A 26642-nucleotide genomic window follows, 5' to 3' on the forward strand; every position below is an offset into this window, starting at 1 on the left:
TCTCCAAAAATATTAAAAATTTTATAAAAAATAAAAATTTAAGTAGATATTAATAAAACCTATAAAGTTTTTAAAAATTTTCTTCTAAAATATATTACTTTTTTAAGATATGGTCTCTTAAATAATTTTTTAAGACTTTGAATTGTGGGAATTTGAATTGTCATGTAACCATTTTTAAATTAAGTGGATTAGAGTTAAGTTTACATTAAATAGTAAATTAAAGCTAATTTTTATTAAGATGACCTTTAAGGTGCGCATAGGGAATTAAGTGCATAGGAAAGCAAATATTATTTAAAGCTTATATATTTCTTATAAAAAACTAAGCTTACTTTTTTATACCGTTTTTTTTTAAATTCATAGTAACTTTCGAGATATAAGTGGTTAAAGTTAGAGATTTCAATAGATTCCTTGTAGTAGGCGCAAACTTAAAAGGTAAAAATACAGTATTTCTCTAAAAACATTTCTTCTCCTACAGTTTTTGAGCAATCTTTTTTTTTAAATTCTCAGTTTTATTTTTGAAATAGATTTTTAACACCTTGTAGAAAAAAAAAATTCTAGATTTATATTAAAAAATATATCAAAAATAAACAAAAAAAAAGATTTTAAAAATTCTTATAATATATTTTTTTAATCTACCTTGTACAAACTATTTATCTTATTGAAAAGAATATTTTCTAAAAGTTTGAAGTAGATTACATTTAAAATAAAAGAAGTGATATATTTTTAGTAAATTTATATAAACTCAGAGAAAACTAGTCATAAAGATATACTTTTCCATACGTTTCTATCAGAGGCTTTTTACAAAACTGGTTATACTTTAAAAATAAATTAATTTTCTTTTGTTCTAAAAACAGTATCTTATATTTACTTAAATCGTTTAAATAGGAACCAATGTTAACTGTTTTAAAACAGTATTGAGCCCTTTCCATGCCTTTAATATAAAATAAAGGTTTTGCATAAGATAGGTTAGGAAAAGGAAATGAGAGTTAGGGTTATTTTTTATATATACAGTTATAGGTAATACTATTACTTTTAAAATATAACTTATTACAAAATTTACGGTTACTGAGTTTAACTGCAAAAAGTATTTTAAAACTGTGATTTTTATTTAAATATAAGTTATTCTATTTAAATAAGAATCACAGTTTGAAAATTCGTTTTGCGGTGAAACTGAGTAACTGTAAATTTTGTAATAACTAATAGTTTTAAATATATGAAGCTTTAATTTGAATTGATTTCTGTGTTAAATCTGTTTTAAACAAATATTTAACCATATTAACACTTTACAATAATGGGGTTATTTTTACAAGTTTGATTTTTGAACCCTTTTTTTGCTTGATCAATTTTGTTGCAGAGCTCATCTAAAAAGCTTTAGCTTAAATTTTAAGAAGTTAATTTAGATATATTATTATAAACTCAAGCACAACAAATTACCTTTTGTTTTGAATAGTAAATATAAAACTTAGTTATTTTCTATAACTATTATTATATATAAATAACTCAACATTTCCCGAGTATCCTTTATCAATGAATATTTTTTCTATTAACTTTATATAGTACTTGATAGTTTGTACGCGATGATTCTTTGGAACCAAACACTGAAGTTGAAACCATTGGAAGAATTGTATCTACTATCAATCTTCTATAAACATTTTCCCAACATAATTTTTTCAATACCATAATACCCAGAAGGATATGAACATAAAACGCTCTTTTAAATTTATCAGAAAAATTTATTGCGCTAGATTAAATACTTCCTGTTTTTCAAAAATTTGGGATCATTGCCTGTCTCAAAATATGATTTCTTTTGAATCTGATCTTTCTTAAAGAAAAGGAATTAGAAAAATCATCTTTGATTTATAGCCACGCGTCATTTCATTGTGGTAGACTTGCAACTAAAATGACATGATTTTTTTAAATATTTCAAGAAACTTACCAAATATAAAGTTACAATATTAAATTGATTAAATCAAAAAATCTTTGAAACGATTAAAATTCTGACTAGATATATTATCATTACATAAACAGATATTGCAGTTTTTTTTATTACAACTAATTTTTTTTATATCAAGTACTAACTTACAGGTGTTGAGGTATTCTTCAATAACAACTTTCTCTATTTACAAATTGAACTTAGAGCAAGGGCAAACTCGGTTATAACTTCTTTTGTACTTTCCAGCACAGCTAAACAATAGCTGGTTATTTTGCAGCATACAACTGTTAAATTTTAATCAATATTTTACCAAACGACCAACGAAGAATGATTTTATTTACTATTAAAATCTCAATCAAATTGGTAAAAAGTTTTTATCAAGCAAGCTTAAAGCATCTGTTTACAGACATGAGATCAATTTACTACAAACCTTTTTGTGCTATTGTCATATGCTGGATAATCAATTTCTTCATTGTCACCTAATGGCACAATTTTATTCTTGCAACTAATATTGAGTTTTTCAAATGAGTCATAGTTGTTAATTGTAGGGAAAAAAGATGGCTCACAAACGAGACCAGACTTTATGCAAGTTGCTTTGCAATCATCTTCGAATGAAGACATCATTAGCTAAATATAGCACATGTATTAAAAGACAGAGTTAAAAATAAACTACATAAGTAAATAAATTTCTTACAATTTCTTTTTTTGTATATACTTTATAAATAAGTTATTGCTATTATGCTAGTTTACATATTGGGTTAGTAAAAGTGTTTAAGATAAAAAATTAGAACATTACATAAATTTATCTATAAAATTTAAAAAGCATTTTATTGTAAAACTTGGATAAATTTTTTATCCATAAGATTTCAATTTTTTTTTGGAATAAATTTTTAAAATATTCAAGTTCAAAACATATAGACAAGTAAGTATAAAAACTATTAATAAAATTTTGATAGATACCGTCATTTTTTTGAGCTATAATTAAATTATTTTGATGTAAAAAATTGCACGAGGGGACAAAATTGCACGAAGATGCTGTTGCACGGGTTAAATTTTAATTTATTTATTTTTAAATTTTTTTATTAACTACTTTTTTTTTTAATTATTTTTTTTTTGCTATCACTGCTATCCATAACCCTTACCCTTGGTCGGTAGTTTTTATTTTTCTTTAATTAATTTTTTTTTTGTTTTTTTAATTATAATTTTTATTAGTTATTATTTTTTAAATTTTTTTCTATCACTGTTACCCCTAACCCTTACCACCATTCAATAACTTTTATTTTATTTTTTTATTATTATTAAACAATCTATTAACTTTTTTTCGTTTTTTTTTATAACTTTTTTCTGTTTTTTTTTACTCTCGTGCAAAAATTTAACTCGTGCAAAATTGACCCTTGGTGCAAAATAGTCTTCGTGCAATTTTGTGCCATCGTTGAAATTTTGCTTCGTGTAATTTTGTGACTTGTGCAATTTTGTTTTGTGAGACTTAGTCCCCTCGTGCAATTTAGTAACCTTGTGCAACTTTGTCTTCGTGCAAAATATACCCGTCCCCAAAAAACAAACTTGTTTAAAGTAGAAACAGTATAAAAAAAACATATGTAAGTAAAAAAAATTAATGCAAAATAGTTTTAATTAATGTGTTTAACCTTCATATAAGATAGGGGAGGCCACAATTTTTTCTTGGACTTAACACGACAAAAATCTTGTTTTTCAAGCAGCAACGACATTCTTTTTAACATCCCAAAACAAGTAAACTCGTTTGGTATATAATATGAAGGCTGTTAGTAAATTTGACTATATATATTTTTGAAAACGATAACTTTACTTGACTAAGACTACCAAAAAGAGTTTTTTTAAAAAGAATTGCAGAAAACAGCTTTTAGTTAAAATTCAAAGAACAAATTATACTTTTCAACGATAAAAACAAATTATCAAAAAGGTACAAATTAGTTAAATATAAGGATTACTATTATATTTTTAAAACTATTTTACTTAGCCTGAGTTTGAGTACAGAAAAAATACCCTGCGTAAATTTTCCATATCTTTAAATTGCATATAAATGTTTATTATACAGAAATAGTAGTTTTATATGTTTGACAAAAAATTAAGACTGTAAAATGTATAACTACTTTGAAAACTTAACAAACTAAGATTTTTTCAATTGTGCAGCCAGTATGATTACAATGTACAATACAAAAAAGTAAAAAAATCAGTATAAATTAAAAGTTTTAACAGTTTAAACAAAATTATTATTTTTTGGACTAAAAGAATTTTTTATAAATTTTTAGATATACTTTTGATATCTTTGCTTTCTTCTAAAATTATTTCAAACTACACAAAATTATCTTATAAACAATGGATAATTAAACAGCTTTAAATATCAATATAAAATATCAATTAAAATATCAGTTATAAACTAATATATATGATAAGACTTTAATAGTTAAAATGTAAACAAAAGTTCAAACACTGTTTAAACATCTTATAAAAATTTTATAATAATTCTATATGGTGCACATTATTCTAAACTAGTATGATTTTTTGATTTTTTTTCAAATAAGTGATTTGACCTGATTAGCTTAAGTAGCCTTATGGCAATAAAGTGTTAAATTACATTGAAGTATTATATTCTTAATTAAAATTTATTCATGTTGTGGACAAAAAAAATTTCATAGTTACAAAAAATTGCATGGCTATCTAATATTTTCTTACCTCTTGTAAGCGACTTATTTTTTGCATAACGCCTCTAATCTGTTTCAAATCATTCAGCCTCACATCAAAAACGTGTGGGTAACCTTAATTGTTTGTATAATTTCTCATAAGTAAGACAACTTTCTTATGAAATATGTTATTACATATAAATTACATTTATATATTTTTATACATAAAACAAGTCTTTTTCAACAACACATATATATTTCAACAATTTTCTTCAGTGTGATTACAATTGTAACAAGGTAAAACAAATTTTAAACTTATATAGCCTTTTTAATTATATGAGAAATTATCAATCAAATAGCAAAAAAACCCTAAACTATAACAAAAAAAAGGATAATAAATTCATAACGTCTATTTTCAGAAAACCATTTACTGATCAATACCTTAACTTTCAATCATATTGCAGTAAAAGAAGAAAAATTGGTTTGATTAAAACCCTATTTCATAGAGCAAATAAAATATGTTCGCCAGATGTATTTCAGAATGAACTTAAGGTTATAAAAGAATTACTAATAAAGAACGGATATCCTAATCCGTTGATTGATAAGGTATTCAAAACTGAATTGAAAAGACTAAATTACACAAAACCTTATGGACCAGAGAAATGTCCTGTTCTATTAATTTTGCCCTATGTGGGTGAAAAATCAAAACAAGTTGAAAGAAATATCAAGAATATGACAGAAAAAGTTTACCGTGCATCTAAACCAAGAGTAATTTTTACATCTGCTGCTATCCTAAATCCTAGAGGTAAAGATCTAATATCCTACAAACACAAAAGTTGCGTGGTATACACGTATAAATGCTGTTGCGCAAACAGCTATATAGGACAAACTTCTAGGCATTTAGAAACAAGAATAAAAGAGCACGTACCTAAGTGCGTGAAAGACCATATCAAAAATCAACCGAAGAAAATGAGTAATGCAACCTTAAACGCAACAAAAAGATCATCAATTTCAGAGCACTTAGTAAAAAATCCTAAATGTGGTAATAATTACAGTGAGACAAAGTTCAAAGTTTTAAGAAGTTGCACGAACATTTTTGATTTAATTAAAATAGAAGCTATTTATATTCACTTAAACAAGCCAGAATTATGCAAACAAAGAGAATTTGATTACTCATTATCCTTGTTTAAATTAGACTAATTTTGTTTTGTTTTAAATTGTTACAGTTAATTACGTTTTCCTTGTTGTTTTTAATTTTTTTTTTTTTTGTTATAGTTTAGGGTTTTTTTTGCTATTTGATTGATAATTTCTCATATAATTAAAAAGGCTATATAAGTTTAAAATTTGTTTTACCTTGTTACAATTGTAATCACACTGAAGAAAATTGTTGAAATATATATGTGTTGTTGAAAAAGACTTGTTTTATGTATAAAAATTAAAATTAGCAGACATATGTTTAAAATTTATATATCTTTTAGAGATTTTATTTATAATTTCTTTTCTTAATCATTAATAAAACAAAAAAACGTACAGAAAACAAACCTATAAATTTTGAAACATAGTCGTGTTGAGTTTGCAAAATCCGTGAAGTTGGTTTATTCTGTAAAAAACATTTAAAGTTAAAAAGTTTATCCTGACAATATTTACTAATTACAAATATTCCTTCTTTTAAAACTTTTCAAAAAAAGAGTAATTTGCTATCTAGGTACAGTTAAAGTTTAAAAATATTAGACACTAAAACTATTTTAAATTATGACAGCAACCTAATGGCTTAAAGACATGTAATGCATATACCAATCGTCTATGTCAGGGGCCGACAGGAATTTGGTGGTCGCGGACCAAATTTTAAATCAAAAATACTGAGCGGGTCGCAGTCGTAGTTTTATTTTTTACTCTTCATAGCAGACCAAAAATGTCAAGTGTAAGTATCGAACTTCAAATCAATATTAACTGAGAACTTTTTTTTTTGTTTTAATTCAAACCTCGGAATATCTTTTATACGTATTTTGTTTTTTGCTGGCCAAATTTGCATATTTGCGGGCTGCAGTTTATATCTTTTATGGGCCGCATCAATTTTAAAATAAAAAAAAGCTCGCGGACCGCACTTTTACGCTTCATGGATCGCAGTCTGCCGTTTAAGGTATTCATATTTTTAAAAAAGGCTTAATTTACTAATAATAACCATAAAGTAACTAAAAACTAATCATAAAAGACTTTAACAAAAGTTCATTATTTAGAAAATAGTTTATTACCATTTTTATTAATTTGATAAACTACCCGAAAAAACTTCTTTGCCTTCAAATAAAGCGGAGAACCGTAAGTAATAATAGGATTGAGATACACCATTCCATTAGCAATAGCTTCTAAAGGGGCTGGTCCTTCAAATGGAAACCCAAGACCTGCAAACACCTGAAGCAAAGTTTCAGAAGTATAATTTATAAATTCAAGTTCAACATGGGATGTAAATGAAAATATCAAAAAAAAAGTAATTATCAATTAAGAGGAACAAGTATTTATACTATCAATCTATCGACTTAATAATTTTGATTTGAAATAAAAAGGTACACAACACAAAGCCTTGACTAAATTTTAAAAAATCTGGTTCAATATGAGATAAACTTAATCACTCCTTATATGTACCAGAAGCAAAATCTTTTTATTTTGTTAAGTAACACTTGCTTTACTTAAAAGTTAAAAAAACTTACTTGTACTAAAAATAATTAAGTTGATTTAAATACCACAAAACTATATCAAACTAATACAAACAATGTATTAAATTGTTGTTTATATATACCATAAAAAATCTAGTTTCTAATTCATATCAATAAATTAACCTAAATTAACCTAAATATCATAAATTTAAAATGATCAATTAACAATTAGATAACATAAAGTGATGTCTAAAAGGTATTGTGTATTTCAAAAACCTGAAAAGAAAGTACATTCAGATGTTTTGTTAAACACAGGGTTGTCACTCGTTTTTTCCAAATATTTTCCAGGTTTTAAAAGTACACATTTTTAGGTATATTTTTAGTTTAAAACTAAATTTAAGGTAAGAAACTGCGTTAAATAGTATAAAAACATTGAAAAGATACTGCAAAGCTACTTTAAAAATGTTTTTTAATAAAACATTTTTTTGATAATGACAAAAATATTTTATTTATATGATAGATTTTTTGAGTCAAACCGAGATTTTACTACTGAACATGTGAAAATTGTTAAAATTCCAGGTTTTTCCAGATTTTTTAGTGTTTTTGTTCAAAATTTCAGGTTTTCTTAGGTTTTTTCAAAACTTCTCAAATTCCAAGTTTTTCAAGGTTTTTCTGGTTTCCAGGTAAAATGGCAACCCTGTGAACAAAAATTAAAATGTTGAAAATATTCTTTAAATTAAGCAACTAAGATTAGCTGATGATTTTTTGTTATGATTTCGTGTTGCATTCAAAACTTAGAAATAAACTAGTTTTATATTTTACTATGTAAATTTTGTAATTTAATTCTGCAATGATATTACAAAACAAAGTCTTGTTTTCAATGTACCTCAATAAGTTTATAGACGCAATAAATAAACCTTATAACCATAAATAAAGATCTAAAAATGGTAGATCATTTTTTAACAACAATTAACTAAGCAACCGTTCTATCGCACTTATAAAAAATTCAGATTACTTTAGCTGTATAAGTAAACAATGGTTTAAGTTTATAGAAATGATTAAAATCAGTGTATTTAATAAAGTAAACAACATATATAAGAAAACTAACGTAAGCTTGAATATAAGTTTTGTATAACTTAAAGAAAAAAGTCGATGTTATTCTCAATAAAAATCAAAAATCTTAAGTTTAAACTTTTTACTAAAAATAAAATTTTACAGCCTAAAGTTTTAAACGCATCTCATTACCCTTAGACTGTAATGTATAAGCCCAACAGGTAACTCCAACTCTGACATTATAGTTATAACAGGGTTGCCACTCTTTGAGTCAAAAAATCTTCCCTGAGTGACCAGAAACTTCCCTGAGTTTTTTTCAAATCCTTAAAAATTTTATTAGTTACTAAAAAATTACAATGTTAATTCTAAGAATATTGAAAAACTAGCCGTAAGGCTAAAAATTTTCTAGATAAGCACTTAAAAAAAAATAAAATTAACTTTTTTAAACAAAATATTGAAACTGGTTTAACTAAATCTCATTCTAGATCTAGAAAAAAAATTTCTTGAGATTTTTTAAAAAATCTTAAAGTTTCACTGAAATTTTTAGAAAAAACCAAAACTGCATGAGTTTCCCTGAGTTTAAAAAGAAATCAAAATTCCTTGAGTCTTTCTGAGATTTTCTATAACTTAGAAATTCCCTGAGTTTCCCTGAGTTCCCTGAGTATGTGGCAACCCTGTTATAAACTGTCTTCATCATAACCTGTAAACTCTAACCCTGTATTCAGTTTTATAATATTTCTGTATATCAAAGTTTACTTTGATTGTAACACAAACTGTAATAGTATAAATAAAAATAATATAGTTTAAATGGTTTTATAAAAAGGTTAGTTCAATTTCAGAAATAGATATGTTCATAAAATAAATAAAAAATTAGATAAAAGTTTTTGATTTTGTAAACCACATAAAAACTACATATTAAAAAAATGTACTTAAATAACAAACTTGTAATAATAAACCTTTGATTTTTGGAGCAGATTTTGTAAGTCATGTCCTGGTAAGATACCGTGGTTGTAAACAAAACTGGGTAGATAGAAATCCTGAAGACTCGAATTATCAACCGTTCCGTGAACTAATGTGAACTCGTTTAATACCGATAAATAACCTGATTTTCCCTGGAAAAATATGTTGAAAAAATTAACAAACAGTTAAACTTTCCGAGTTAAAGCTCAACATAGAACTTATGAATAATTAGCTAAACTTAAAGGAGTGTACGTACATATCGATTTTGTACAATATAATGATAAGTTTATGCTAAATATTTAAATTAAAAAAAACTTGCATTATTAAAACAATATAAAAAAAAGTTTCTGATTAAAACTTTATAATTTTAAAATAAACTTTATTATATTTTCTAAAATAACTAATCATAAGGTAAGTAAAATACCACTAAAAATTTTATTTAGTTCTTTTTTGCTGTAAATTTATAAAGTTTGACTTTAACTTAAAATAAATAAAATATGTTGTGTATTTTACTGACTAGATTGATCGGGGACAGTTAAATATGCACGAAGACACTTTTGCTCGAGGGGTCACTTTTTCACGAAGATAATTTTGCATAAAGAGTTATTTTTGCACGGAAGGTCAATTTTTCACAAGAGTAAAATATAAATAAAATTAATAAAAATTAAATAAATAAAAGTAAAACATTACCAACTAAGGGTAAGGTTTAGGGTAACTATTTAGTAAAGAAAAAAAAAGTATATAAGTAAGAAAAAAATTTACCGATCAAGAGTAAGGGTTAGGGGTAACAGTTATAGTAAAAAATTAATAAAACAATAATAAATTCAACCCTTCGTAAAAGTGTCCCTTCGTGCATTTTGACACATACCCAGGTTAATTTTCTATGAATACTTAAATTATCATACTATTAGGTCAAATGTACTCTGTTTTTTATCAATATTTATAGTTTTTTTGTAATAAGTTTTATTAGTTTATTTTTGAGATTATAAACATATACTAATACTACTAGAACTGAATTATTATTTTTTATTTTAATACAACAAAGTTTTTCATTTTTATACTTAGTATTTTTTTCTTTCTTAAAACATTTTAGGTGATAAAGAGGAAAGCTTATACAAAACTCACAGCCCAAAACTTATCTTGCTTTCCATATACAACTGTGATATTTTTCTTTTTATTTTGCTGGTTTTCTTTAGAAAATTCACGTTTTTCAATAACAAATCCAATAAATGTGTTGTCCGGTGTATGAGCTAAAAAAAATAACAGAAAATAATCAAACTATTTTCTACTAAACCATAAGAAAAAAAAAACTTTATTATTGCTAGTAAAACTACAATAAAGACATTAAAAAACTTAATCTAGTCTAAATGTATTTAAAAATACAAAAACATATATTCTATTAACTAACGAAACATAGTGTAAAACTGTTTTGTTATCAAGTCAAGACCTCCCCATTGTAATGAATGTCTTTTTCTATTTGCATACGGTCTATAATTGTATTCAGGTTCAGTACCAAAACTGTCGACGATGCGTAGTCTGCACCTGTAGTTTTTTATTTTAGAAGCTAAAATAAAAAAGTTACTAATGCAAACAAAAACGCCAAGACTACCCTTTTCGTCTTAAAAAGAACGAAACAAGATCAAAAACTTGCTTCGAATTTTTTAAGTGCTGGTTTTCTCTCTCTCTCTCTCTCAGTCTTTTGAAAATACAAAATCGTCATTTGTAACAGTCATTAGCAAGCTCCTCCCATTCTAAAGTGCATTTATGCAAGCTCTCTAGGTCATGCTTGCAGACGTCCTAAAAACGCAGTGTTGGACGACAGCGGTTGCATTTGCCAACGACCAACTTGCTGTACAACAGAGACCTATCCCCCATTCTTAGAACATGACCAAGACAGCAAAGCCTGAGCTGGCTGAGATTAAAGTACTTGTGATAAAACCAGTACGTCTAAACATTTCCTCGCTGGTAATCTTATGTTGGCATCAAATACAATGGATATGACGCAGGCATAACGTAGGTGGAAGGTGCTGATTTTATTCTCTTACACGCTCGACAAGGTCCACGTTTTGCTACCGTGCAGTAGAGTCCTAATTATAAGAGTACAATAAACGTTAGACTTCGGCAAATACTTAACTTTTGGTCATCCTAAATTTTTACAGACAGACGAGCAAACAATCCTGACGCCTTAACAATTTTTGACGCCTCTATTTTTTTTTTCCAAAGATGCCGTTTATGCAACATTTAAGTCAAGATATACGATTTATTTTTAATTTTCAATGTCCTTGACGTAAATTTGATTCGTGGCAGAGTAAATGTTCCTTTGCTTAAAACATTAGATTTTAAAGCCTAATGGTAAGGCCGAAATTGGGCATTCTGAAAAAAAACTGACTCAGCAGTGTCTTAAGATCTTGGACAGAGTAAGCTATGATAACAGCATCATCAGCAAAGAGAAGACCACGTAGTGTTAAATTTTTTAGATTTTGCTATGCTCTCAGAAGTGCAATAAAGAAAAAGCGATCAGTACTTGAATGGAGATTAACTTCTATAGGTGATGATACAAAAGAGCGCTTTAACAGCATTGAAAAAAATCCAAAAAGAGTTGGAGCAAGTGCCCAGCTTTGTTCTACTTCACTTTTGATTTAAAGTGAATCAGAAACATTACCTTCATATTTGATTGTTGCCCCTGAATTTGTGTGAAAAAAAAATCACAATTTTAAAGTAACTTAGAGAACATCAAACTTTAAACAGTATCGTAAGTAGACATTGTTTACGTACTAAATCACTGCTTTAGTAAGATCAATGAAAGCAATATACAATGACATGTACTGCTCATTGCTTTTCTCTTGTATTTTTCTTGGAGCAAAAATCACGTCAGTGGAAGTACGTTAGAACCAGTTCAACATAATTGGAAACGATTTACTCTTTTGGCCAGCTTCTGAAGTAGAGAAAGAACTAAACGTACAAAATCTACACCAGCAATTTCAAGAAGAAAAATTCTTCTGTTGTTGTTACAATCCGACCTAAAACCCTGGTTTTTATACAAAGTTATGCTTTTAGTATCACGCATGTGTTGTAGCACTAAACCTTCCCTCTAACATCTATCATTGTTGTTAAGTACACCATCAGTAACAATATTTTGTGTAGAATAAAGAGCATAAATGTGTTGAACCCATATACTTAACTATTCATTCCTACTGTGTGAGATTTTTTTAGTTTTAAATTACAAATAAAGTATTAAAGTTTTTTTGGGGTTCAACTACTTTTGTGATTTCTTCATAAACTGATTTAGTGTCGCTTTTGTCAGTAAGAGATTGAATACAAGCGCTAGCATTTAATAAAAACTCATTAGTAGATATTCAAAACATTTTACTTGAGATTTCGGTTTTTAAATGTTGAAGTTTAAGCAGTTTACTTTGAGTTGTCAAACTTTAAACCGTCGATTTTGAATTTTTGAAAATAGAATTATTGGATTTGAGTTGTTAAATTTAAAAATTTGGAATTTGAAAAGTCATATCACCATTTTGGATTTACTTGGTCAGTTATTGTTAAATTTAATGTTTAACATTGTTCATTTTTAGTGAAAGCTTGCTTGAGAACTTTATTTGAAAACAAACTTGAAAATCGTTTGTTGTTTTTGAAATTTCAAACTTTAAAAATTAAAAAATGATAATAACAAAATTAAACCAAAAACGTAAAATAAATTTTAGCCTTATGGCTTTCGAAGTCTTGATGAGTTACTAATTGTTCGCGGGTTGATCATAACGATTTAATTGAAGAACAAACAGCAAAATAAATAAATATTAAATATCAAACTCATGAATAACTGCGAAATTAGTTGCAACACTTTTAAGAAGAAGTTGGGATAGTATAGTGTTTTAGTCATAACTTTTATTTTAAGACTGCTAAAGTACAAAACTACTTAAGAATCTGACTTATTATAAAAACGAAACCGGTCGTAGGTTGTCTCGGATGCTAGTGTTGTTGATATTGCGGTAAAGTTTATTAATTTTTATTATAAAACGAAATATATAGTTGTAATTTTTTTAATTATCCATTAATAATCTTACTAATGATGTATAAAATAAACTAAGATTATTGAAATATTTATAGAAAAATAATAAGACAATCCTAACATTAACTTTCAATTTGTGGTGTATTTTAAAAAAAATAAAACTATAACAAACTTTATCAGATCAATATTTTTGATTACTCTCTCTATTTTTCTTAAACCCAAAATATCAGTGAAAACAATATCAAAAGGGTGAATAAATGGTGGACAGTTTTCAGTTTTTGTAGTGTATACTTCAAGATGCCTGTTTAAAATTAATAAAATACTTAATTAATTCACTGTTTTACCTAATACTTAGAAAAACTTTTATATTAAACTACTATGAAAACCATTACTAAATTTTGGATAAATATATGAATCAGACAATTATGCAATCATTGTTTTAACAATTTTTTTTTTGTAAATTGCTCACAAAAATAAATTACAGATGTTAAAATGTTTTTAACTGAATAAAAGTTTATCTCCTTCTACAGTTTTAAACTACTTTTTATTTAGATATTACATATCATTTCTCGAAATTTTTCGGCTTATTAGACTTATAAAAATAATCTAAAAACCTGTCAGTAGTATTCAATAAATAAATTTGTATTTAAATCTATCACTACTGAATTCTAATTTTTTAAGGATTAGTTTAGTAAAGTAAAGGTCCGTAGCTTAAAAATCTTAAGAGTAATTATATTAAAAGTATTTTTTAGAAACTTTTAAAGCTTTTCCCATGAAATAACATACCAGTTTGAAAATAAAATATTGCTTTTATATTCTAAAAACATCAAACTAAAACTAATGTTTGAAGCATACAACTAGGAGCCTAAATTACCTTTTATTTAATAGTTATTTCCACAGTATAAACTAATTAAAACTTTAAGTATGAAATAAAGTATAAGTTTAGTATGTAATTAATGATAAAAGTTAAAAATTAACAATCTAAAAACATTTATTTATTCAACAAAAATGTTGTAATTACTGATACCAAAAAAAAAGTTTCTTCATCTTTACAACCTTTAAATTATTTTTAAGAAGTCATACAATTGAAAGCATTAGACTAACATAAATTAGATAAAACATAAATATAGAACAAATATTTTGTCACAAAAGACACATGGTAATTTTATATAAACTAATAGTAATTAGTACTATTTTAACTAACCGAAGTAAATCATTTTTAGATTCACTGAAAGTAACATTATGACCAGAAAGATAAATACTAGTTATTAGGTCAGCCCACTGCAAAAGTTCACCTAATGGTCCACCATGAAATGCATTTTGAGCAAATTTAAGACCTGAACTTCCGTGAATGATTCCAATTACTACCAAAATCTGTTATAAAAGTATTGTTATTTTGTCATGGTAAACATTACATCTTTAAATTTAAATAAAAAATATTACAGTATTTAAGATAATTATTAATATAAATTAATGAAGCATTTTATTGAAGCATAAATATAGCCTAGATATAAATATAAATACAAAAAACTAATTCATCATATATTTAAATTGTGAGCTAAACCTTTAACTTATTATAGGTATTTCCAAGGTCACTTTTTAACCTATGTTGTTTTAAAAGAACAATACCTTCTAACCAAATTGATTGCATTCGTTTTATTCTGTTAATAACCCATTCCATTGTTGAAAAGTCACTCAAGTACGATATAAGATTTTTTAAGTCATTTCTAAGCTTTGCCTGTAATAGTTAGTTATTAAAGGAAATATGTATACTTTTTGCATTATCAAGACTAAAACTAGTACATGTACTTTTTAAATAAACAAATTTTGAGTTTACACTTACTATTCCATTTGTTGCTGTGTGTGTTTAAAGTTGTATCTTGGTAGCTACACTATAATATTTTAAAAGTATAATATAAAAAAATCTTAAATTTTGTGAAAAATTGTGTTTTCTTACTTGGTATTTTTCGTAATAGTTATTTAAAATTAAGAGTTATTTACACTAATCAATAAACTTCAGTAAAAACATCTGGACTTATGGAGATGATGGTATTTAAAAATTACTTCAAAATAATTAAAAAGTATACGCTTAAAAAAATTGTAAAATTTAAAAATCAAGAGCTGTTAATTAGGTCATTCAAGACAAGTTATGCATTGCCATCAAAAGAAGTATTTACAATATACTTTTTTTTCAGTTTATTATATTATTTTTGATTGAAATAAAACATGTTAGGTTTATATTAAAAAATAAAAACTTTAATATGATACATGAAATAGTTAATGTGCTAAAATAAGTTTTAGAAAACTAAAGTTAACAGGATAAATATGACCCACAAAGCAAAAACATGTGGGCTGCAACGTAGTGTAAAACTTAAATTAAAACTATTGAGTTTTGCCTTAACTAATAGATAAAAAAAACTAGCTTTTGTTAATGGACTTGAATGATGTTTTATGTAGGTTTTGTTTAACTGGTTACTTATTTCAGGACACACAAATTCAATTCTGCTTAAATACTCATACTGGCTGCATATATTGTCATTCACTCCCCACATTGAATAGCATTTGTAATTTTTCCACATTTTTTTCATCCACTTTTTATTAACAAAAACAAATAAAACGAATGCAAATAAAGTATTTTATTCACTACCAGGGCAAAATTACCACATTTTTTTGTTGCCATCAAAACCTGGTAGTGATAAAACACTTAATTTGCACTAGTTTTGTTATTTAAATAAGCTCTTTACATTCCAGTAAATTCAGCAATTATTTTCAGCAGTATTTAGACAAATAACTGTAAACAAAAACTAGTAAAAAAGCATTTAAAAAATATCATGTATTAAAAATGTTCAAAAGACATGAACATTTTAAAGTAAAAGTTTTACTACAACAAAAATATTTAAAAGTTGCAAGAAAATATTTAGACTTTTAAAAGGCTAGTACATAGGTTTTTAGGTTAATATACCGGCCATAAAAATACGTTTACTAAAATAGACTAATGAAAAGTATATGTTTGTATAATTTTGTATAGCGATATGGAAGTAATTTCAAAAACTATCTTTTAAGGTTTTCATTTTTTTCTGATTAGAACTAAAGCTAAAAAAAATAAAAAATATTATATAAGGTTAAAGCATAATTTAAGCTATAGTAAATACACTTTTACAATGTATTAGTCTTAAAAACTTTAAAAACAAGTGTTTTTTTTTTTGTTAATAAACTTTAATTTCAATTAAAAGGGCATTTTTTCTCTTACATAATAAAATAATTCTATGTGTATTACACTTCATAAAAAATACAATTAATGCTTACTTTTAATCTATTTAATTTTTTTTTTTGTAAACAAAAATATTACACTATAAAATTTAAAATGATAATAACTTATAGGAAATCTTAACAATAGCAAAAATGTTTGACTTGGATGATAAAAACTTTTAATTAATTTTTTTAAATATCTATTATGTAAAACAAAGTTGTAAAATTTTTTTAATTTACTTTAAAAATAAATTTTGAAAGTTATTGTTAGACACTAACTTTTAACTTTTGAAGACATTCAGGAAATCCAACAAAGCTATTTACCTGACATTCATCATTATAATAAATGTTCAAATCATCCACTGCTTTTGTTTTTTCATCATATGAGGTATCTACAAAACAATCGTAAGTATATAAGTTAAAAAAAAATATTAATTTTACATTTAAGGGATGTGACTGTTAAAAAATTATAATGCTATAAGTTTCATTTCACTTTTTTTTATTATTATTCATAGTTTTTTTAAGTAAATAAAAAACTTTTAAAATTGTTATTTTTTAATATTTAGTTTATTTAAAACTCAAATGCATATAATACTTTACAGCTTTGAATTGTCAAAATTACACCTAAACTCCTATAGGTTTAAACAAAGGTTTCCAAAAAGGTGGAAATATTGCCAATTTTGGGCGGTTTTAGCAAGTTAGGGGCTGTAATAAGTAAGGAGGCGAAAGGAGTGGAGGGCAATTTTGAAATTTTGGTGATCATAAAATTCTCAGTAAAATTAAATACGTTAATTATTTTGAAAAGGTAAAAAAAAGGTTGGAGGGATTATTGATACGATATTTATAACTTACACAAGATATTCTCTTAAAAAGAGGGATAAAAGTTTGGAGCTATCCAATTAAAAAAGCTATGGCCCCTTCAACAAGGTTACTCATAAAATTACCATTTAAAACACCTCAGACGTTTTTGTCTTTGTCTTCAATTCCAGAATATCTAGTAAAATTTTGAAATTATGGCCAACATGTGGATCCTTTACTCTCATGGTCCCCTAAATCTCAGTAATGGCCCCCAAAGGAGCCACTTTGAGAAACTATGTTCTATAGGGTCTTTTTGAAAAATACGCTGCTATGTTTTTCTAGAATACTTCCTTCTTATTATAAAAATGCGCATTCGAAACAAGTTTTGTTAATTTCATTTTAATCTACTAAATCAAAGGATTTTAAATATATGTGCATATTTATTTTCCACCCATGCCGGAAATATGTTATTTAAAAGGTTTAGTAGAATGTCAATAAAAATAAATGAAAAAATTCCTTTTTTTGTTGTTTTAACGAAAATAAATTATTTTAAATTTAATGATTTTTTTAATTGAAAATTTCTTTGAAATATACTTTTAAAGCTTTAAAAAAAATAACAAAATACTTTGATGTTAAAGTATTTTTTATAGTTTTTTGTTTAACCATTGGTTTTTGATTTTTAAAGACATGAAAATTTAAACTAATTAAAAACCTTTCAAATCGCAATCTTCAAACTGGCATATCTTTTGTATAATAGATAGATATTTTTAGTATAGTTTGAAGTACTAGAATCATGGCTTTCTAGCTACAAATTTTGATAAATAAATTCAAAAAAAAAATTATCATTTTCCTGTTGTGGCTTACTGTGGGGCTATTATGAAAATGAGTTTAGGAAACCCTTAAAGAGTATTTTCAAAAAAATAAAAAGCTTATCTTTATATATAAGTAAGAAATTTTGATTAAAATTTTAAGCAAATTAAAACTAAGAAATCGAAAACAACTTTTAAAATTAGTGAAATGTTTTATATGAATAGTAAGCTCTTATAAAAGACAGTAAGAAATATGTTTGTATATATTTTTCAAGTTCTAATATAAATAATGTTCTACACAATCAATATGAACAAAAAATCAAAACTAATAAGACTAACTTAGTTTAAAGAACTTAGTGGTATAAAAACTTTTAAACTTGGGTAAGCAAAAGTATTAAAACAATTTCATATTTTAATTTTTTTAATTAGTTTACTGATTTTGTAGTACTTTTCAATATAAACTTTTAGTTATCATATGATTTTTTTCGTTTAAAAGTTTAACTAGTAATTCATTAATTTAACTATGCAAAACATGGTTTTAGAGGGCAGATTTAAACTGATGTTTTTCTATCATAAAAACATACTATTTCAAATGTACTGATGTAAATTATATCCTTGTTTAAGGTTTTAGGATTAGAATAATTATTCTTAAACAACAGGGTGGCCAATAGTTTTTGACAAATTTACCAGGTTTTTTTTTTCAAAACTTCTAAATTTCCTTTTTTTTTGTCTAGTTTGTCAAGATTTTTTCAGGTTATTCCAGGTTATGTTGCCACTCTGAATCAAGAATAAAACCAAATATATAACTTAAAAGTGTGTGTAAATTAAATTTAAACAAATACTTTTAAAATATAAATCTAGGAAATTAATTACCTATAATTATTTTTAAAAGTGAATGCTGAAAAAGCTGAGAAATAAAACAAAACGTAAAAGTAATCATCAATAAAATTGATAATTTGTTATTTTTCATTTTTACAAAAAGCTTATTTTAATTGATATTTATACCTCTGTGTTTTTTTTTTTTATTCTTGTCAGTTATTATTATGTTTAAGTTGCAAGCTGCAATATAGTTTTTCTTATCTGGGAAAGTTGTAAAGCAGCTTTAGTAAACAATATGGTAAAAAAACAAACGATTCAGAAGAGCTTTAAATTTAGTCAAAATATTATTAATTGTAATTTAGTAATAAATTTTTTGTTAAACTTTGTTAAAAAAAAACGAAATTATATTTAAAAACTGTTATACTATTATAAAATAATATTTATATACTACTTTTTTTTTAAAGTTTTAAGGTAGGGAGAACACATAATAAAAGTATATCTTACCTAAATGCACATGAAAATATTTTAACGAAGTCCTAGAAATATCTTATCAAGTGATACAATTGAATTTTGTTTGTTAATTTTTTTAAATAATTCAAACAAAGTTTTCTACTTAATTCTGCTTCAAATATACACAACAGACATATTTTTAATGACTCAATAAAATTTAAAAAAGTAGTTCTATAACAAACACATTAAGAAGTTGTTTTAGTTTTAAAAAATACACTAAGTATAGTATATTGCCTAAATACTGACTAGCATTTTTATATTACTTGTGCATCTAAACAAAAACATAAACTTTTTTTTTTAAATACGACAATTATGTTTTTATTTTTTGTCATAAAATTTTTATAAATAAGTAATAACATTAACCTTGTTAAAGTTTACCAATATTTAAAGTAGTTCAAAAAATCTATTTAACCTTTTTTTATTTAAATGTTTTTTTTATAGTTACTCAAATTTGTTTTTTATTTTATTGAAACAAAACATTAATGTAGTACTATGCTTATTCGGCCATGTTTGGCAACTTTTTTTTTTAATTATGGCCGGATAAGCCTTTGGCCGGATAAAAACAAAGCATTGTTTGTTTTCTTATAATCTACCTCTTTTATACTATGCAATTCATACAACAAAACGCAAAGTAGATTTTCCGTTAATTTGTCGTATTTATTTAAACAAAACAAAAAATTTAAACAGACAAAATTTAAACAAAATAAAATTTTATTTTAGTTTAAAATTGTTTCATTTACCTTTGACTAGCTGAACTTTCTTATAAAAATATATTTGGGCACATTATTCTTTGCCATTTCGCTTTGTTTTCAATTGTCATTCAACTTCGTTTTGCTGTTTTATTAATTTCTTAAACTAGGCATGTTGATTGTGTCACAAGTATATAACTTTTTCAGCAAAATAAGAAGAGCTTTTAAATAAAAAATATAACACGTTTTTATTTACAGAGGGAAAAATCTTTTAATTACAAAAAACACTAAATAAAAGCTATTGCAGGAGAAATGCGTCTGTTTAGTTTTTGTTCAGTTTAGTACATATTTAGTTTTTGTTGAGTAACAAGCAATTCGGATTTGGTCGGGCTGATTTTTTTTCGCTTTAAACAATTCAATCAAAATTACATTTGTGTGATTAGATTTGGCATGTAGGGTTGTTCAATTGAGATTTTTAACAGCAGTTTAAGTTTCGTTAGCTAGAATATTTTAACAACACAAACTACAGTATTGATGATGTTCCAATAAGTTTTAAGTCGTTTTGAAAGTTATATCTAAGTAGCTTTCAAGTTGCTGAAATTATAAAGAAGTTAGCTTTTACCAATATGACCTGTCATCTCTGTTTTCTATACTAAACTGTTTCTTTTGTATTGTTACAAAAATTAGAGTCGATTAAACTCAAGTGCTGATTCTTACCACAGGTGTACCACATTTATAGACACCAGTTTAAATATACATATAATTCTTATACTAGATGTAGTACTTAAGTGAATATTATTTCGAAGTATATTAATGTAGCAACTTATATAATGGGAACGGGTCAAAATTGCACGAAGACAAAAATGCACGAGGTTACTAAATTACACGAAGACAAAATTTCACGATGGGACAAAATTGCTTGAAGATACTTTTGCACGAAGACAAATTTGCAGGAGGGGACAAAATTGCACGAGGGTACAAAATTGCAAGAAGGCAGTTTTGCACCAAGGATCAATTTTGCACGAGTTATAATTTGCACGAGAGTAAAAAAAAAGTTACTGACCGAGGGTAAAGTTTAGATTTCAAATTTGATAGCTACCTATATACATTTATATATACTTGTTGTGAAGTCCCTGGATGGAGTGGATACGATCACGAGTTTGCCTGTAGCCAAAAACACGAGAAAGTTAAGAAAAAAAATAGAAGGAGAAGAAATATACTATATTTCAATGCTCCAATCTGCAAAAGATTAGCAACGCAAGTTGGGAAACACTTCCTAGAAACTGAGGATAAAAACTTCACTGAAGACCATTCATACATTAAAGTTTTCAACAGTAGAACACTAAAAGTGTCCTATTACTGTATCTATGCCAAATATGAAACAAATAATAATAGTACACAATCGAAAGCTCATAAACATGCAAAAGAAAAAGAAGCGTATGTGTGACTGCAGTAAGCAAGAATACCCGGTTAACGGAAAATGTCAAAGTGAAAATTTAACCTATAAAGCGACAGTAAAAACTGCAAATCATACCAAGTTTTATGTAGGCTCTACTAGAATATAGTTTAGAGATCGCTACACAAAGCATACGTACAGCTTTAGACATGAAAAACATTGCAATGCTTTTACATTATCGCAGTACATATGGAAACTCAAAATAAATAAAAGTAATTATAAAACTCAGGGGAAATTATAACAAGAACGAAAAACAAATACAGTTTAAAAATGGATGTAAATTATGCAACGCGGTAAAACTAGAAATTTTTAACGTTATAAAAGTCAGAATCTTTAAACAAAAGGAATGAATTACAAGCTAGCTGTGTTTGCATTACCAAAATTTATTTTTAGTTAAAGCTGTGTTGATAGTGTTGTTAAATGTTGCTTAAAATTTAAAACTTATTCTACCATTACCTAATAACTACTTTTAAGTACTATTGTACTGTACTTATATGTTTGCTATTTATTGAATAAAACAGCTGGCTGAAGAAGCGTTTGACGCTGAAACAGTTGTTCCAAGAATAAGCTAATTTTTGTGATCTTAATTATATATATATACTTCTTAAGTTTATGTTTTATAATATACTTTTATAATAATTAAACTGAAGGGCTGTTCTGTCTAAAATACAGCGAAACAATTGAAACATATATTTTTATATATATATATATATATATAATTTATTGAAATGGCGATTTTAAAAATTCTGGAACATATGTTTCATAAAGCTTTAATTTTTCATAAAGCTTTAATCATCAGCCAGTTAAATTCAAAATAAAAAGCACTGTACTAAACAAAGATACAAAAGTTATGCAAAAAAACAAAAAACAGTATGGCGTAATATTGTACATTACAAATATTCAGTACAAAAATCGATCTACCTTCTAACTAATCAAACAACTAAAATTAACGAAAACAACAGTTAATTGACTATAAAATGCTTCAAAATGTGTTGTGTTTTAAGAGAAGCTTTTTTATATGTCGACAAGACGATATAAATTCGCTCCTCTTATTTAAACAACCTTCCTTTTTTAACGCATACATAACGGCTGTTGATTCTTTTAAGCACAGCCTACAAACAGGGTTGTTACCATCTGATATTGGCTGTGCTCTTTTTATCACCTCCCAAGTTAATTTAAAATCAATGTTTTTGCGCTTAAGGCCGCAAACATACTTCGAAAGCTCAGTTTCATTTTCGTATACACCACCTTTAAAGGATTTTTTATGGTTGGCATACCGAAATCTGAATTGAGTGGAGCATAAGCCGATGTAGAACTTCTTTTCAAGGTCAGAGTTAACTGTTGCCTTGTAATAATGTTCTCTGACCGGCAATTGCCCCCTTCAAGTTTTATTTACAGCCACCGGCGCAATTACACTGATTTTTGATTGAATTACTTTTGTTTAAAATCCTTTGATTATGTGACTTGATTAATCTCTCCAAATTTGCCATACATGAATAACTAATTCGCATATTATGTTTGTTAAATATCTTTGATAATGGGTTATTTTTGTTGAAATGTTTTTTTACTAGATTTATAAATTCTCTGCCGATGTTTGTTTTAACTGAAGTACAGAATGGGGGATTATACCAAATTATATTTCGCTTTCTTTTACTTTTATTGGTCGTTTTGTTTTTTTGCTCCGTTGTTTCAAAATTAAGTTTATCATTGTAACCGCATTTTTTCATTATTAGTTCGTAATCTTGTTTTGTCTTTAAAAAGTTTTCTTCGTTGCTTGATCTTTTATTTAAACGTTTATTAATTATTTTTGGTATTTGGTTTATAATATTTTTTGGGTGGCTAGAATATTTATTTATATACATAATTTTTGCGTTTTGCTTTTTATAAGGCATATAGGAGAGATCATGCAAGTTGAGCTTCACATCCAGGTAGTCAGTCGTCAACTTTGGTGATTCAATAGTGACTCTTAACCCCATAGACTTGAAGAAGGCGTGCGTTTGTTTTTTTAGCCTTTCAACTATAAAGCCAGAAGAATTGGGCAGTACAGCAAGACCATCGTCCCTGTACAACCCAACTCTTTCTAAACCAAAGATATTCTTCAACCCATCTAACAAAAAAAGACCTACTAATTCACATAACTCTGCACCCATGAACGATCCCTGCGCTACATCAAAAAGAGAGCTGGTGTTATTTGCTCTCTTCTTTTGCCACAGGTTTCCTTGTTCATAAAGTACTGATTTACATGCGTTTTTTATTAGACTTAAGTCTTTAGTAGGTACGCTAGTATAAATACCAGCAAATTTTAGTGATTTTATTACCAATTCTTCGCTGATAGAAGGATAAAAATCGACTACATCAAACTTAAAAAAGCTGTACGTTTGTTTTTCCAAACCAGTGAACCAATTTAAGACTTGGTCTGTATCAGTCCACTGCATAAGTTTAGATTTTAAACGCACAGCCTTATTAATGCAGTCAATCTTAACCTTAACTATGCGACCTACATCGGACTTAGAAGTATTAATCAATCTACATTTGGGATGTGTCAAAAAGTTATCTTTATGGTCTTTGACCGTTATGTATGCGTTTTTTAAAGGCAATTTTTTAATCCTATCGTGTATTTTTAAGTTTTTAATTAAATTTTTAGCTTCTACATTAATATCATTTAAAGTTTCATCAGTACATTTTTCGTAATCTTTAGTAATATTGTCTTTTAATAATTTTTTATAGTCATTTACTGAAATTTCGTAAAAATTAGAAGTTTTATCAGAAGGCACAATCAAATTTTTGCACTTACTTATGTCCTGCACAATCTTTGAAAGTTCATTTTGGAAACGGCTTCTACTTGTTCTGAACTCCACGTCTTGCACCATTTTTATTAGTTCTTCTTCAAATGCCTGTAGATGTTGTATTGGCTTAGGTGTGCGTGTTGTTTTGAACCCGTATGTTTCGTTAACACACCACATACTTTCGAAATGATATTAATGTAGAAGCTAAAAATTTAACTAAAAACTTAAAAATACACGATAGGATTAAAAAATTGCCTTTAAAAAACGCATACATAACGGTCAAAGACCATAAAGATAACTTTTTGACACATCCCAAATGTAGATTGATTAATACTTCTAAGTCCGATGTAGGTCGCATAGTTAAGGTTAAGATTGACTGCATTAATAAGGCTGTGCGTTTAAAATCTAAACTTATGCAGTGGACTGATACAGACCAAGTCTTAAATTGGTTCACTGGTTTGGAAAAACAAACGTACAGCTTTTTTAAGTTTGATGTAGTCGATTTTTATCCTTCTATCAGCGAAGAATTGGTAATAAAATCACTAAAATTTGCTGGTATTTATACTAGCGTACCTACTGAAGACTTAAGTCTAATAAAAAACGCATGTAAATCAGTACTTTATGAACAAGGAAACCTGTGGCAAAAGAAGAGAGCAAATAACACCAGCTCTCTTTTTGATGTAGCGCAGGGATCGTTCATGGGTGCAGAGTTATGTGAATTAGTAGGTCTTTTTTTGTTAGATGGGTTGAAGAATATCTTTGGTTTAGAAAGAGTTGGGTTGTACAGGGACGATGGTCTTGCTGTACTGCCCAATTCTTCTGGCTTTATAGTTGAAAGGCTAAAAAAACAAACGCACGCCTTCTTCAAGTCTATGGGGTCAAGAGTCACTATTGAATCACCAAAGTTGACGACTGACTACCTGGATGTGAAGCTCAACTTGCATGATCTCTCCTATATGCCTTATAAAAAGCAAAACGCAAAAATTATGTATATAAATAAATATTCTAGCCACCCAAAAAATATTATAAACCAAATACCAAAAATAATTAATAAACGTTTAAATAAAAGATCAAGCAACGAAGAAAACTTTTTAAAGACAAAACAAGATTACGAACTAATAATGAAAAAATGCGGTTACAATGATAAACTTAATTTTGAAACAACGGAGCAAAAAAACAAAACGACCAATAAAAGTAAAAGAAAGCGAAATATAATTTGGTATAATCCCCCATTCTGTACTTCAGTTAAAACAAACATCGGCAGAGAATTTATAAATCTAGTAAAAAAACATTTCAACAAAAATAACCCATTATCAAAGATATTTAACAAACATAATATGCGAATCAGTTATTCATGTATGGCAAATTTGGAGAGATTAATCAAGTCACATAATCAAAGGATTTTAAACAAAAGTAATTCAATCAAAAATCAGTGTAATTGCGCCGGTGGCTGTAAATAAAACTTGAAGGGGGCAATTGCCGGTCAGAGAACATTATTACAAGGCAACAGTTAACTCTGACCTTGAAAAGAAGTTCTACATCGGCTTATGCTCCACTCAATTCAGATTTCGGTATGCCAACCATAAAAAATCCTTTAAAGGTGGTGTATACGAAAATAAAACTGAGCTTTCGAAGTATGTTTGCGGCCTTAAGCGCAAAAACATTGATTTTAAATTAACTTGGGAGGTGATAAAAAGAGCACAGCCAATATCAGATGGTAACAACCCTGTTTGTAGGCTGTGCTTAAAAGAATCAACAGCCGTTATGTATGCGTTAAAAAAGGAAGGTTGTTTAAATAAGAGGAGCGAATTTATATCGTCTTGTCGACATATAAAAAAGCTTCTCTTAAAACACAACACATTTTGAAGCATTTTATAGTCAATTAACTGTTGTTTTCGGTAATTTTAGTTGTTTGATTAGTTAGAAGGTAGATCGATTTTTGTACCGAATATTTGTAATGTACAATATTACGTCATACTGTTTTTTGTTTTTTTGCATAACTTTTGTATCTTTGTTTAGTACAGTGCTTTTTATTTTGAATTTAACTGGCTGATGATCAAAGCTTTATGAAAAATTAAAGCTTTGTGAAACATATGTTCCAGAATTTTTAAAATCGCCATTTGAATAAATTATTTAAAAGCCCTTCAAGTGGGCTCAGTTGAAAGTGTTTAAGTTTAAACATTAACCTTATTTTAAATATACTCCGTAGATCTGTTCTTAAATTTATTTGAGAGCAGTGAAACGCCGTTAGTTGAAA

At 26.7% G+C, this 26642-nt stretch overlaps 1 protein-coding gene across 1 annotated transcript; it reads right to left on the minus strand.

Annotated features, from left to right (window-relative positions):
- Positions 1-801: 801 nt before the first annotated feature.
- On the minus strand, positions 802-24469 carry LOC145838914 (alpha-1,6-mannosylglycoprotein 6-beta-N-acetylglucosaminyltransferase A-like). Its single transcript, XM_082946534.1, has 16 exons — positions 24394-24469; positions 23653-23832; positions 16798-16910; positions 14834-15007; positions 14474-14643; positions 13442-13570; positions 10666-10799; positions 10383-10507; positions 9254-9409; positions 6871-7002; positions 6136-6193; positions 4646-4728; positions 3580-3711; positions 2364-2560; positions 2080-2217; positions 802-1895 (listed from the first exon to the last, which is right to left on the minus strand). The coding sequence occupies exons 1-15, from the start codon at positions 24467-24469 to the stop codon at positions 2121-2123; spliced, it is 1956 nt and encodes a 651-aa protein (XP_082802660.1). The 3' UTR covers positions 802-1895; positions 2080-2120.
- Positions 24470-26642: the final 2173 nt, after the last annotated feature.

The sequence above is a fragment of the Thalia democratica genome, chromosome 6, assembly GCF_965202585.1.
Source record: "Thalia democratica chromosome 6, ktThaDemo2.hap1.1, whole genome shotgun sequence".
Classification (NCBI taxonomy): domain Eukaryota; kingdom Metazoa; phylum Chordata; class Thaliacea; order Salpida; family Salpidae; genus Thalia; species Thalia democratica.